The following is a 14,470-nucleotide window of genomic DNA, read 5'->3' on the forward strand; positions in this document are numbered from 1 at the left end:
TGCTGCTGCAGCGTGGCTCCTGCCTGCCCGATCTGTTTATATGGAGTTTGCCTTTGGTGATTATCAATAAATATGATGACATGGTTTTCCTCTACCAACATTGAAAGAGCGAGAAAGCGGGGGGGAGGGGGCTTCATCTGCATGCACTACTCACACATTCAGTGTGGCCAGCCTGTTAGAGCAATCATCAAATCCCTGAATCGACACATACCCACATACCTGCATTATATAGTTGCACTCCAAAAGCTCCATTTTGGGTTTAAGATTCTGCTTTACATACAAGTAAGCATCCTCAAATATCCTGTCATATAAACCGATGATGCTCTCTGCCTCACTTGCTTTGCGCTTGTGTGCCCATCCCTACAACAAAAATAAAGCACATGCTCCACTTAAGCCCTTTATTGTTTTCTTTTCTGCAAACACTTTCTCCTTTGATGATTAAAAAAACATTTGTACCTGGAGTATGGGTTGCCAGCTGAGAGCGGAGGAGCTCATGAAGACCATACCCACACGGGACACAGTAGCAGGGGAGGCATTATCCATGTTGTGCACCTCAAACACCAGCTTGCAGGCTGGAGACATGGTGATACGGTCACCATTAGCCAGGGTCAGTGTTTTGTTATCATCCAGCACAGAGTTGAGGTTCTCAATCCATATGGCATCCACAGGGCCATCCAGCACGATCCATATACACTCCCCTAAACATTTCAAAACCGTCATATTTTTCAAATTCTCTTCCACATTTTCAGTTACTCGTTATGTTGTTATGACAGCCCTTGAATTTTTACAGGTGGAATCCCTCATACTCATAGGTATCAACCATTCATATGCTAATGTCAGATTTGGTATATATATTTATTAAATATATTCGAGATATATAATATTTAATCCAATGAGGTGTTTTGAGTAGTGTAAGAACAGTTTAATCAAAGCAATTTGTGACATGAACTAAGAAAAATTAGTTTGAATGTGCACTAAACATTGTCTTACAAACCTTTCTTGGCTTTAAGTGTCCTCCTCCACAGAGTGGAAAAGATCCCATCAGTCCAATCATTGGTGGCTGCGTCAAGACGACCAAACATCTGTGGTGCAGTGATTGCTTTGGGGTTCATGCGCATCTCCCTGTGTGGCGTTCCACATTCAGTCAAAGCTCGCATGAGAATGTTGATGACTGTGGTCTTCCCAGCTCCACTTGGACCCAAAGTCATCAGGCCATGGCGCACTCGGGAAGCCTCATAAAGCTGATAGTGACAGTGAGATATCAGTAAGGTATGATCCAAACAGTAACTTTATAAGACACAAAGCACAACAGGAGCTTTACACACAGACAAAGATGTCTTTAGGTACCTGAACCAGCTTAAGGTTCCATGGTTGGTGGTTGACAATACCAGCAAGCTCAACTTGATGAGCAACAGCAGCTTGAAGTTCAACATATGTGCTCCCATCCAGCTGAATACCAGGGAATAGGTCATTGATCAGACTAAGGAAGAGGGGCTCATCCTCATCCACCTGAAACAAACAGACAGATTCACATACATAGTAACTGCCAACACAGTAAAATACCTCCAAAATGTATTATATTACCCCGATAGTTAACACTAAGTTCCTGTCATACCAGTTTAGAAAGATTCATGTCACGCAGCACTCTCATGACAATGCTAGACTCTGTGTCATCAGGTCGTGCTCTTTTACTGGCCCCCAGTGTTCTTAACACAGAAAGGATGTTCCTCAGACCAAAGTCATAGTGAACCTGACGAAGAGCAGAGATTGTGTGTCAGTGGGTCAATAATCATTCGAATAGTACCTGTCACAAGATTCTCACCTGTTTTGTAAGTTGTTCTTCACACAATTTATAAAGCACAAAGAATTTCTGGGCTAAGATGACATTCTCATTGAATCCACAACTGGCTAGCTTAACTCTCATGATGATCTGCCAAAGACAACAATGAAGTAGTTAGATCTCTGAAGACTTCAACAAAAGGAAAAAGATTACTCTCCAGCAAAAGTAGCCTTGACCCACCTGCCGGTCTGGTACCATCATCGACACTGTCCTGAATTGCACTTTTAAGTTTTCAGGAAGTTCCTGGCGACCAGCATATCCAGGATTCTAGACATGGGAGGACAACACATTAACCAGTGTCTAATTCATATTTCTACCTAATTTTAAGGTGTTTCTTGTAAGATTTCTGTACATTTGTGTATCCTACCATTGTGATAAACAGGCCGAATTCTGGATTCAGATCCACACAGTCTCCATCAGTAAAGATGAAAGTGCTTTTGTGTTTCTTGCGTGCCATCAGAACAATGTAGATCTGCTGAGCAGCAACAGAAAGCACTGGCAGATCGATTCTGTTGAACTCATCAAAGCAGCCCCAGGACCCAGACTGTGCAAGGCCTTAAAAAAACATATATAATGAGATAACAGAAGTTATACTGTACATCACACTGTTGTATGTGTTGCTTCATTGCCTGGGATACCTTTGTATATCCTGCCAAGTCCTCTGAAGTCCATCTGGTCTGAGCAGTTGAACACCACCACATACTTGCCGAGGCAGCGACCCATGTCTTTAGTGGTTTCAGTCTTCCCAGTGCCAGCTGGCCCTGCAGGAGCTCCTCCCATGCTCATGCCCAGAGCCTGGGACAGTGTGATATAACACCTGAAGATAAAAAGCAGTTTTCCAATTCAACTAATGTATTAGACATTGTGTAAAAAGTAACTTCAATTATCAAGTAACAAAATAAAATTCCTCTTCACTTGCCTGTCGGTCAGAGGGGTGATTACCAGACGATCGGTGCAGCCCAGGAACTCATTTTGATAAATGAAGTCCACATTTGTAATAGACACAATGACCTTATCCAGGTCTTCCTTGAAGTAAAATCTGCTTTGCTTCAGCCATTCAAAGTCACTGACAGATTTTATACGCTTTTTTACCTGAGGATAAAGTATGATGACAATCTGAATGTCTTGCATAAATGACAATGACAGCCAGTCAACAATATTAAAGTCACAATAACAAAATTTTCCAAAGAACTTACTAGGTCATTAAAGATATCACTCTGGTGCACGTGGATTGTGACGAGCGTCTCATATTTCACTCTGTCAAATTTGCTCAGGTCATAGGTAGTTTGTTTAATGAGCGTGGTGAGCATATTTAGAAATGTCTTTTTGGTAAAAGGCATAATCTCCCTGTCATCTTCAGCATTTTGCAGTGCCTCTTCTGCATCTCTTGTCCAAAGCATCTGGATTCCTAGCAATCCCACCTGAAAAAGTAAGAACAAAACAATAGATGAAAAGATGCATTTCTAAAATTATCTAAATGTGACCTGAAAGTACGACCTAATATAATCAAATATTAGTTGTGTTGTTAGTAGCCTGTTGCTGACCTGATATCTAATAGAAAGGTATTAGGATGCCACTAACTATGACAACATCAACTTATTAAACATTTTTACTGACAGCCACACAACTGTCTTTTGACCTGTGCTTGGAACTTGTTGAGGAAAGAGAGAAGATCGAAGTCTTCTTCATCGCTGATCTCTATATCTGATGCTTTGATAACAGAGTGTAATGAGGCCTGCTGTTTTAACAGCAACTCCCTGAGCCAGAGCTCCACTGGTCCCTGTGCCATTACAGGACTGTTCAGCTGAAACCACAAACACACATTTACTATATTATACTATACTTGTGGTCAATGCAGGAAAACAACTTAGTACATTTACTCAAGTCATTTAGAGATAGTTTTTCCACAAACAAAACACTTGAAACACCTGCAGGCCAGCTGCAACAAAGTCCTTTACATTAAGAGAAACAAATGCAATTCCATAATATATTTCTAATATGCAAATGCACTTAGATTACATTTAAATTACAATCTGTGAATTTAATCAACATAACATACCGGTAGGTTCTCTCCCTCTTGTGAAATAACAGCCAAAATCTTGTCATAGTCTGTTGCATGAAACTCTGCTTCGTTAACATTGTCAAACACTCCAAGAAGATGTGACTGAAAAAATAATGGTGCCTTAAATTAGTTTTACCAAACACGTTCAAGAAATCAACATGTTTCTATAGCAGATTATAATCAGCAGAAATTGTGTCACAACAATCTAGTGCCAAATGTTTTTCCATCTAAAAAGTGCAGCAGTTCATCAGAAAATACAATTTCCTCTCTCACAATGTTAAGTAATCCTGTCATTTGATGTACCTGGGTTACATCCTAGTCTCCTCCTTGACCTTGACCCCACTAAATTTTCTTGAAATGTTTTGGCAAGTTTTTGATATATCTGCTAAGACCCAGACAGAAAACACCAGCTCCTTGGCAGAGGTATTATGATTCCTTTTTACACTAAGCATTTATTTTTTTTACTTTTTTTCATAGACAGTTACGGTTCTAACCTGAATTGTGTGAGAATCACTGGCTTGTCCGAGAATTTCCAGGAGGGCTGGATCAGACACAAAGAAGAACCGTGGGAACAGGAGCCTCTTTTTCTCAAGGTACCTGTTGAGTTAGATCATATAATCTTCACTATACACATTATCTCCATCAATTGCAGCAGGAAAGCTAGGGGGGTTATGTCATTGTGGACAATCTTTAGTTTTTGCTCCAAAGAATTTACGTGAGGAGTGAGGAGTAACCAAAATTAAACAGAAAAATAAATTATTAGTAAATAGTTTTGATGACAATACTTGAATGGAAAACATTATTCTCAAACATAAGTGTTTTGGTTTAGAAAGAAATTGGTAGGAAAATTAGAGGAGGTTGGGAAATTAAAATATAGTTATAAAATGCATGAAAAAGGTAGAACTACCTAGATGAGTACTTAGACCAATACTTGTAGTCCCACAAATGATTCAAACTAAATGTAATTAACTTCAAAAACATGTTGACAAAGCTTTACCCTGCAAGAGATTTTTGACAGAACTCCAGCTGTTTCTGAAGATCTGGTAGAAGCTTTCCCAGAATTGGATCACCCACACAGCACTCTACCACATTTGGAACTTTTTTGGCTTGCTGCATGACAGTAATCCAGGACTTGTCGATGTTCTGAAATCGCTTTGCTTCCTACATTGGGAGATATTAAGTGTTTTTGTGTTTTGCTAAGAAAGAGCTTGTTATTTTCAGAACATAATGATAAAAACCTTTGACTCTACCTGCGGCAGGTCTTTGGCAATGTCACCCCCAACAAACACAGCCTCCAAATAGATCCAAAGGTTTTGCACAATAACCCACTGTTCAATGATATCAGATGATGTTGAAAGCTTGGAGACCCAATCCTGGATCTCTGCTTTGTAGTAGGCACTGTATCTGTATAAGGCAGACAAAGGCAGCACAAAACATTGTGTGAGCACAATCTAAAAGGATACCTTGAATAAATGGCGTCAAAATTATCTGCATCAATACTTTTTTTTCCTCTTTGAATCATCAGTCATAGTCACATCAGTCTTATAGCAGTGTCTCTCTTACTGGTGTTTATTATTAATTTTTGTCAATGTTTCGAAATCTTATTTGTTAATAATCAGAAGCCACTGTTTGCTCTATTGTACCTGTTGCTCAGCAGTGACCCCAGCACCATCAAACTATCCTCCAGGATGACGAGGATCTCTGCAGTCTCTGCCCCTTTAAGCATCAGTTCACCTCTATTCTTGAATGTCATCAAGGTCAGGATCTGGCCGGACCACACTTCTTTCACTTGTGACAACTTGGCCTCAATATCCTTCTCCTTCACAGCCGATATGCAGATGTCCTACAGCACAAATGCAACAACAGAAGCCAAGCTCAGGAGTCTGGACACATTTTTAAGATAAAATATTATGGCAAATAATTAGGGCATTTTTTTAACCACAGCATCCAAACTGCTAACAAACCTCAACTTCGTCTTTGTACTTCAGCAGAGGTGCTTCCATGATGTTCTGCAGTGTGACGGTACTAGACTCCACCTCAAACTGGTGCCCGGTCAGGTCTGTGATGTGGTCCCAGTGTCTCCTCATCATAGCTTTGTTTGCCATCATCTCAAGCAGAGGGCATGACTCATTGAAATCATCAATTGTCCTCTTCAGGTCTAGAAAGGCTTGCCAGTCCTTCAGTCCTTTGGGTAGCGTCCGGCACCTAAAAATAGGGATCGTCATTGATTAACAACAATAGTTTTAATTTTTACTACTTACATTTAACTACTTTTACCTTTTTACAGTAATTATAGAGATATTATTTTAACAAGTTTGGGCAAGACAGTTGTACAAGGAAGTTTTTCTATTGACACACGCCTACCTAAAAGCCAAGTTGTACTGAATCATACAAAGAAAAATTACAATGCACATATAATTGTTCGTAACAGTAAGGTGGGGAAAATTAGCACGAATACTTGAATTACCTGTTTTGAAATTCCAAAAGTTCTCCATTGATCTTCTCAATATCCACATCCGTCCACAGAATGCCATAGTACCCACTAATCTTACTCATCACAGCATCATACAGGCCATACAGTTTCCGTAGCAAGTCAAGCTCTTTTCTGAGGTAATGATAGGAAATCATAGGTCTGTTAGTTGGAACACAATATAAAATACCATAAAGATTAACCCAATAACTAAGTATTGATAAAAAATTCTGTTGCTCTGGTAAGCGCTTGAAGAGTGGTAACGCACTTTTTCTTGTGTAGACAGTCATACTCTGTGACTGGCAAGCCAAGAAGCTGCTCCCCGGAGGTATATGTATTGAAATACCTCCACAGTTCTTCAAATCTAGCCTGGGCAAAAAAATAATAATTCTTATATTAAATACGAAAGACAAAAATAAGATGCTGATTATATGATGCAAAGTTACATATACTTTTTTACAAGGGCTCCCCTTCGGAGGTGGGATACTGTAGATAGTTAGTTCACACAGTAAGGGAGGAAATTATAAGATTGGGTAGTTGTTTCTCTTTATTTTTTCTTATAAACCTATGTGACTTTATCTAACACAATAAAGTCTATTGAGGATCTGGGAAAAAAATAGTTTTTACAATTTCAATAAATCTTAACCTAAAACTGAAATGTCTTTAGTGTGCCACATACTGCATGCTGTATATGACTTTTCTACATGCTACATGTAGAATCTTGTTAAGTTAATTGGCAGTGGTACCTGACAGATCTGGAGCCTGCAGCTGGCTTCTTGGGGAGCTATTCCATCGACCATGGGGCCTTCCTAAAAACAAAATTGTACAAAAGCGGATTAATACATTCATTTAAATTTAGTGCTTAAAAACACTGATGATAATTACATAAGATTTACAGATTACTTACTGAATCATATTGTTCCATAAAAGTGTCAACTTTATTTTGGAAAATGGCAACACCCTCCAGAAGGTTTTGTTTGAACTTGGGCTGCATACGAACAAGCTCGTTTTGCAGTGATCTCTGGGATATTCAGGGATCAAAAACCAATATCACAGATAAGTTATGGGAAAAGACATTATAAAATACCAACACAAACAGAATTATACATTTAATGATTATACTCACAGCTTTACACTGAAGCTTTGTGAAGAAATGCCTCAGATTGTAGACCCCCTCTGCTTCTCTTTTGGTCACCTCTGCTTCATATTTAGTCAAAATTTCAAAGGCTTCCTGCAAAATAAAATATAATCATGAGATGGTTATTTGACAGCCACATGAATAAAACTGCAGAGCTCCCTTAAGATGGAAAATGTATATATGTCTTCAAATGAAAGTGAAAAATGTTCCTAAACCAAGTGTGATAATCCTCATACGTATGACTACAAAAATTTCAGACAGAGTATATGGACCATAATTTGATGGTGATGGAAAACACAATCTCTGCATACAGTCTCTGATAACTTTCACTGAAGCAAGCAATTTACTCGATTCATGGCATTTTTCTGAACTTCCACAATGCCTAACTCCCAATTTTGTTCTCATCCTTATCAGTCAGAATCACACACAAGATTTCACCAAGATTCGCCACATTCTATGTTAGGAAACCTAACAAAAGTTTAAATTCTGTCTGTGGATCCCATTTGGTCTGCTACTTGATTAGAATGTATCTAGTTATTTCAGTGAGTTCCGTATTTGAGGTCTCGAATCACATCTTTTACTAGAACTTCCTGGATCATATGTCACTGGTACCTTTGGCCAAATGCCTTCACCAATGCTTTTTTTGTTGTTGTTGTTTTTTTAAAAAGCAATGCTATTTCTGATCTGTACACTGTCACATAATCATTGAAGTTATGGATTACACTTGCACACTATATCTGATTATTGTCTATTCATACCTCAATGGATATCAATGTCATATCAGTTTGTACTTCAACATCCCGAAGCTTTGACAGGGCTGCCATGGCATGACGCACATCTTCCAGATTAACCACAGGATGAGATAGTTGTGCAAAGTATTTGTTCATATGTATGCTGGTGTCAATCATTTTCTTCTTATACTTCTCCTTCAGGTGCTGGCACAACAGTTGCTGCCAGGCTTTGGTCTCAATCCTCAAGGACTTCTTCAATGGCTCTGTGTACAAGAGATACAATTTAGTGAAGAATCTGCCCTCTAATGCACACGGTTCTCAAACCCTTCCTTGTCATCTAGCACCATCATCAGTTCAAAATGTAGTACTTCCCAACATAGCTGTTTTCAACTGCAGTAGTGGAAAACTCTAAAGCTTTAGCTACTTCCTCTGGCTTAGTGCTGTACCATTTCATTTAATTCTCATGTTTTTTAATTACGGCTACGTTACCTGTGGACAATTCAGCAGAACCCAAAACAATAGTGGGTTTGATATCATCAATTTCTTGTTCAACTGAGTTATAGTGCTGGATTTCAGATTCGATCTGGCTCAAGGATGGACTGCTGTCCATGAATTCCTTTTAAAAGTGAAGATAATCATGATGTCATTATTACAGAAAAAAAATATATTTTCTGTCTAAAACTCAAAACATGTTATGTGAGCAGGAAGTCAAACCTTGACTTTGAGTTCCCTGTTCTCATCCCAGATCACTCTGAAACAATCGAAGTGCTTGAGAACATCAGTTGCTTCTCTTCTCTGGGAGCTGATCGCTGATTTCAGAATGACGACAGCCTTTTCGATGTCCCTGTGTCCAACAACTCTGTGATGGAAGTTCGTTTTTTCTCCATCTTTGAGATGATGGGCAAATAGACAAAAATAACTAGAATTTTTCCTTGGCAATCTTACCACATCAAATTAAAAAGGGCTTTTTTAAGAGCAATGCACAGCTTTGACTGCTATTGGTAATGTCAGAAAACTGACAACAACTGACTGAAAACCAAGAGAACTACAAATAAACAACTTAATCAACTTAAACTAACATCATATACTACTGGTGTTATTTTAAAAAGATTCATACAATTTAGGACATACATAACTTTCCTGTCAGCTTCTTATCACGACTTTCAGGTTTTCTTTCCATGTGTGCAATGACTTACCTTTGCTTTTTGTGCCATCATGACTGTAATCCCGCTTCCACACAACACCCTTGCTAACTTCCAACACAAGGTCGATTAGCTGATTTATGGCCTGTTGGATCTCATTCACAGTGGGACTCATTACCTGATGACGACAAGTATCAGACACATTTTTTTTGTGTAAGACGATTGGCAAGGAATTCTAGATTGTCCTGGCGAGTGATTCCAGTTCACACTGGAATCACTCGCCAACAAATAGCAGAAACTCACCACATTGGGTATAACCAGCTGGACTTCTGATCTTATTAGCGAGACCATCTTTGACTTCTGTGTGCTTAAATTCCAATTTAACGTTTTTCTGTAAGAGATCATATCGGTACTCTTAGATATTGGCCTCTTTAACATTCCAACAAAATAGACATACTTACTTTGTTCCAAAAATCCTCCTTTTCAGGGTCTCCAGAGATAACTTGGTTGCTCTGACCAGTGCATCTAATACCCGTTCACTGAAGTATTCATGAAGCTTCTTGAACTCCTGAAATTAAGATGTTTTTTTTGATACATCAACACATTTTTTTGATATACTGTATATGAAAGCATTGTTTTTGGCATTGCTAACACACCCTTTCAAATGTGATTGCTTTATCTCTATCTGGAACTTCTAAACAAATTCCCTCATCCTCATCAGGGGTCTTCTGGCTCCCTCCTGAGAAAGTCACTCCTCAGTCATAAAATATTCAAAGGGTAAAACAAAAAGATACCCACACATACATACATTCAAATTTTGGGTGCTGTATGACTTATTTTAGTACTTTATTATTTCTGCTTGTGTGAAATTGGACTTAAGAGCACCTGCAACAGGTTCCTCGACAGTCTTCTTGGTGCCTTTTGATTCATAAATGGCACTGAAAACATTACCCAGCTCCTTCACTGCTTCTTTAACACGACTAAACTTGCAGTTCAATGTCTTTGCCTGCTCCTTACACTGAATCTAAAAAAGGAAATACAGAATTAGTGGATCAGTGAACAACACATTATTGATTATTTCTTTCTAACAATCAAATAAAACCAACATTCTCTTAAAAAAAGCAATTACTATTGAACTTGCAATAAAACTATAAATAAAAACATTTGTTTTGTTGCCAATTGACAGCTGACACAAGTTTTTGACCTCTATCAACTCCTGTGTTTAATAGCTGGATCTTTAGATGCTTGTTTCTACTGAAAACAGCTGCCTACTGCAATTGAAAACAATGCTGTGAGAACAGTGAGAGTAAAGTTGTAGACAGCTCTGAGGCTGAGCGGAGCTGCAGATTTGGTTGATAATTCTCTGTAAGACACATCACTACCTTCACATTGTTTTTTACATTAGCATTGATAGTATAATATAAAAATATAAACTATAGCCACTTTAAGGAGTAATTAAATGAAAAAGGAGTCAACACCTTGTTACTCTCAATCAGGTGCTGCACTGAAGAAACATGATCTTCTGGAATCTCGATCAGCACAGTCTCCGAGATGTCTTTAAGGACATCATCAATGTGTATCTTACTGATATCCAGCACCTGAAAGAAAAGAAATGTGGAACCTGGTAAGATAGCTCTTGAGCAAAAGTTTTTTAATACCCTTAAGGTTGACAAAGTGTTACTAACTGGTGCAATGTAAAACTTTTTTTTACATTATAAACACACAACTATTCACTAGAGGTTATTTATAATGCCTTTGAAGAAGGAATTAAACATAATTAATTATTTTGTAATCTTTTTCAAAATTCAATATACTTTATGGCAGTATCCATATCTGAAAGGGAATGAGAGCCAGGATTTGCTTTTATGAAGTACGATACCTTCTTGACAAGATGTTTGAGCTCAAACAAAGCAGTGTCAACATTTTCGAAGAACTTATCCAGGAGGCAGGATGACCAGGTGAGCAGCACTGACCCATGGCGTAGCACAGAGTCCACCTTGAAATTTACACAAAACATAATAGCTGGAACTAGCAACTTTGAAACACTGATTTAAGAAAAAGTAACTCTTTAAGATACAGTATAAAAGCCATAAAAATAAAAAATGTGACAAAGCCACTTCCACGTCTATTCACACTGCCTGTAGCAAGCTTCAAATTTGATTTTTTTCTTGCAAGGCAACTGACCGAGAAACAGTTTAAACATTTACACTGACTTGTGGCAACTATTCAATGACATTTATGACAAAATTAAGTTATATATTCCTCAACATTTTGATATTTCATGAGTTTAGTTAAATCGTCCAGTTTTAATGTACTGTATTAATAATCTGCTTACATCCTTTATTTTGGAAGACATCAAGCTGGCGAAGTCCTCAGGTATGTTCTCACAAGTGGATTCATAATCCGCCAAAATGGTCTATTAAAAAAATGTATATAAGTCATTCTACATTAAAGTAACCCATCCATCTGTAAAAAATATGTGATGATTTACCTGTAGTCTGAGGTGATGGGCGTTTAGTTTGCTTTCAAACTTGACCAGATGCAAGGCCTGCTTTGGAACCTCCAGACCCATCTTCAACAAACACTTAGCCTCACGAATTACCTCAGTTACTTTAGGATCAAAGTTGACATATAATTTTCCAGTTGCTGGGTGACGAACCAGCAGTGTAATATTCAAGACTGTGATGAGGCAGAATAGGGAGAAAATATTTGAAACTGGTATTAACAGAATCCCATGATGTAACTTAACAAAGGGTATTGTGTGCTATTTAGATATTAACAGTATCAGTATAGTTACAAGTCATTCAGTAAGAGCCAGAAAACCAACCATTATCCAGTTTTGACACGTCATCCATCCACACTCTGTGGTAAACAGTTTCAGACTCAACTAATGCAGCTGCAGTTTGATTGTACATTTTAACCACATCTTGTCCCTTAGGGCTGCACAGGATGTCCGAGTTGTCCTGTTGATGACAACAGATACGTTCAATGTTAAAATATTTCAGTACAGGTAGTTTAAGTTGTTTTGATGGGGAAATATGAGCTTACTCTGATGTATGATATGGGTTCCTCTATTTTTTTGTAGAGATGTCTGACCCAACTAATCCTTCCAGCCGCAGGAGGCATGTTTCGAGCTAATGGGGGGTCGTCTCTTTGTATTTCATAGAGCTGCAAAGAAAATTAGTAGAAGTAGCTCTGTTCATTTAATCAAAAACTTCCATATTTGTCAATACATTTGATGATAAATGTATACTTATTCTCAGTATCTACTCTAGCATGAAGATGGGATACCTTTTTCACAAAGTTTAATTCTGAAGCATAATGCTGAAGAATTAGATCCAAGACGTTGGAAATGTCTTTGTTGAGACAGGGAAAGTTGAGCCTCTGAAAACTACAAATAAAGGAATTTATGAGACGTGTGTTAAACTTTTCTGATTATAATGCCAAATTATGCAAAGTTAAAATAATAAAGTTCAGTGCAATATTTAGCTTTTACTATAATATTTTATACTGACCGCTGTATGAGGCGTAGAGATTGCTGAGATGAGATGATCTTTGAGAAGCATGAACTCATAAATGCCTGCAGCTTTTTCTGCAGATAAGGATAGCAAAATGTTATTATGACCATCTACATTGTGAGCAATATTGAAAGGACAGAAAGGGAAACAACAGTGGCTATGTACACTTCCCAGATTGTAAACACACAAAAAAGATACATACCTCAATTTGGCTGATTTGAACCATGAACTGAGCAAAATCTGTTTGGAATTCGGTTCCTCTTGGAGCCAACATATCATACTGCTTCCTTTTCAGATTCATGTATGCAGTGTGGAATTGTCTGACCAGCATCTCAGTGCCCTCAATGTTTGATTTTACAAGAGATTCAAACTTCTTGAACACTCCAATTATTTGTGTGATCTACAAGAGAAAATGCTTATTGTTACTTGGAAAGGCCTTATGTAACAGTGGGATTTAAATTTAGGAAGCTAGCATAGACCGCACCTTTTCACCTTGCCTGCAGAAGCCTTCAAACTTAGAAAAAATCTGCATCTCTGAAACTTCAAAGGGCTTTCCAGGTCTTTCCATTGTTTGTGTCTTTGTTTTCTGGAGACAAGATTGATACTCCTGATACAAGCTGATACAGTCCTGTCAGTGATAAAACATGAAGGAAAAGAGTTACATGCTGATGTCAACATGCGTTATACTTCAAATCTCATCAACAATACCACCGATTTAAGGTAGGTGCCATCATCACCTGCATTTTCCTGATGATGTCTTCAGCATCTTGGTCCCATATGAGAGATGAGCCATTGTCAGTAATATATGACCTGCATGCTGTAACCATCTGATTTGTGACCTAGACAATTTTTCAGGAACTCAATTAGTTTCATAAAGGAAATTGGATCCTTAGATTTTTTAAATGCAGCTTATATTTTTCTGACACCTTATACAATACACTTACTTTGACCAACAGTGCAGATATATTTTTACTTGTATTGTAGTACGGTGAAATGTGGTAAATCATTTGAATGGTGTTGATGACATTCTGCACACTTTCCCTCATAGTGACCTGAAATCAAATAAATCAACCAACTCTTAGTAACGTGGAGGAGTCACTAATACTGCCTAGTCTACTAATGGGATGCCTACATTGTTTCTAAAGTGATTGGTGAGTATCAGTCTGAAGAACTAGATGGAGTGGTTGCCATCATAAACTTTGTATAGTTTAAGACAAGTTTAATCCTGTTGGGAACAAATCACAAGGCCTGTTAAACCTTGTCACTAGTGTTTCCTGATAAGTGCAAGCACAGCTCAAAGCACAGCTGTCTGCATACTGTTTCTGCTGTGTCTTTAATGAAAACCTGATATCCACTAGAGATCACTGTACCTACGTTTTTACCTACACCTGCTACACACATGGCATCTGAAACGGTTTACTTATTCACTATTCACATTACAGGGAATTCAACATCAACAGTATATTGCATGGCATTGACAATTAATTATTAATTGATGTCATAGGCAAGCAGTTGCAATGTCACATATGCCCAATGCAATAATTTCATTCTACTATTCACAGTATAGTA

General features: G+C 38.0%; 1 protein-coding gene across 2 annotated transcripts in view; it reads right to left on the bottom strand.

Moving 5' to 3' along the window:
• The window catches only part of LOC311266147 (dynein axonemal heavy chain 8-like), a 33,521-nt gene that overhangs the window by 13,465 nt on the left and 5,586 nt on the right, over window positions 1-14,470 (bottom strand). For both annotated transcript variants that reach the window (XM_084368347.1, XM_084368346.1), the window contains exons 10-52: window positions 13,846-13,953; window positions 13,639-13,740; window positions 13,386-13,529; window positions 13,104-13,301; window positions 12,899-12,975; window positions 12,675-12,774; window positions 12,432-12,551; window positions 12,211-12,346; window positions 11,875-12,062; window positions 11,719-11,799; window positions 11,263-11,379; window positions 10,862-10,981; window positions 10,269-10,407; window positions 10,040-10,122; window positions 9,845-9,951; window positions 9,687-9,774; window positions 9,438-9,561; window positions 8,956-9,128; window positions 8,731-8,857; window positions 8,269-8,504; window positions 7,499-7,603; window positions 7,280-7,393; window positions 7,119-7,181; window positions 6,641-6,741; window positions 6,370-6,507; window positions 5,867-6,107; window positions 5,546-5,745; window positions 5,153-5,306; window positions 4,900-5,063; window positions 4,397-4,499; window positions 3,900-4,004; window positions 3,480-3,644; window positions 3,037-3,261; window positions 2,760-2,932; window positions 2,479-2,657; window positions 2,208-2,395; window positions 2,021-2,107; window positions 1,823-1,930; window positions 1,616-1,750; window positions 1,348-1,509; window positions 995-1,241; window positions 457-698; window positions 220-360 (exon numbers count right to left, since the gene is read on the bottom strand). In XM_084368347.1, coding sequence (XP_084224473.1) covers window positions 220-360; window positions 457-698; window positions 995-1,241; window positions 1,348-1,509; window positions 1,616-1,750; window positions 1,823-1,930; window positions 2,021-2,107; window positions 2,208-2,395; window positions 2,479-2,657; window positions 2,760-2,932; window positions 3,037-3,261; window positions 3,480-3,644; window positions 3,900-4,004; window positions 4,397-4,499; window positions 4,900-5,063; window positions 5,153-5,306; window positions 5,546-5,745; window positions 5,867-6,107; window positions 6,370-6,507; window positions 6,641-6,741; window positions 7,119-7,181; window positions 7,280-7,393; window positions 7,499-7,603; window positions 8,269-8,504; window positions 8,731-8,857; window positions 8,956-9,128; window positions 9,438-9,561; window positions 9,687-9,774; window positions 9,845-9,951; window positions 10,040-10,122; window positions 10,269-10,407; window positions 10,862-10,981; window positions 11,263-11,379; window positions 11,719-11,799; window positions 11,875-12,062; window positions 12,211-12,346; window positions 12,432-12,551; window positions 12,675-12,774; window positions 12,899-12,975; window positions 13,104-13,301; window positions 13,386-13,529; window positions 13,639-13,740; window positions 13,846-13,953 — 6,108 coding nt within the window. The remainder of the gene's footprint in view (window positions 1-219; window positions 361-456; window positions 699-994; window positions 1,242-1,347; window positions 1,510-1,615; window positions 1,751-1,822; window positions 1,931-2,020; window positions 2,108-2,207; window positions 2,396-2,478; window positions 2,658-2,759; window positions 2,933-3,036; window positions 3,262-3,479; window positions 3,645-3,899; window positions 4,005-4,396; window positions 4,500-4,899; window positions 5,064-5,152; window positions 5,307-5,545; window positions 5,746-5,866; window positions 6,108-6,369; window positions 6,508-6,640; window positions 6,742-7,118; window positions 7,182-7,279; window positions 7,394-7,498; window positions 7,604-8,268; window positions 8,505-8,730; window positions 8,858-8,955; window positions 9,129-9,437; window positions 9,562-9,686; window positions 9,775-9,844; window positions 9,952-10,039; window positions 10,123-10,268; window positions 10,408-10,861; window positions 10,982-11,262; window positions 11,380-11,718; window positions 11,800-11,874; window positions 12,063-12,210; window positions 12,347-12,431; window positions 12,552-12,674; window positions 12,775-12,898; window positions 12,976-13,103; window positions 13,302-13,385; window positions 13,530-13,638; window positions 13,741-13,845; window positions 13,954-14,470) is intronic.

Source organism: Pagrus pagrus (assembly GCF_965226575.1).
Source record: "Pagrus pagrus genome assembly, chromosome: 12".
NCBI classification, from domain to species: domain Eukaryota; kingdom Metazoa; phylum Chordata; class Actinopteri; order Spariformes; family Sparidae; genus Pagrus; species Pagrus pagrus.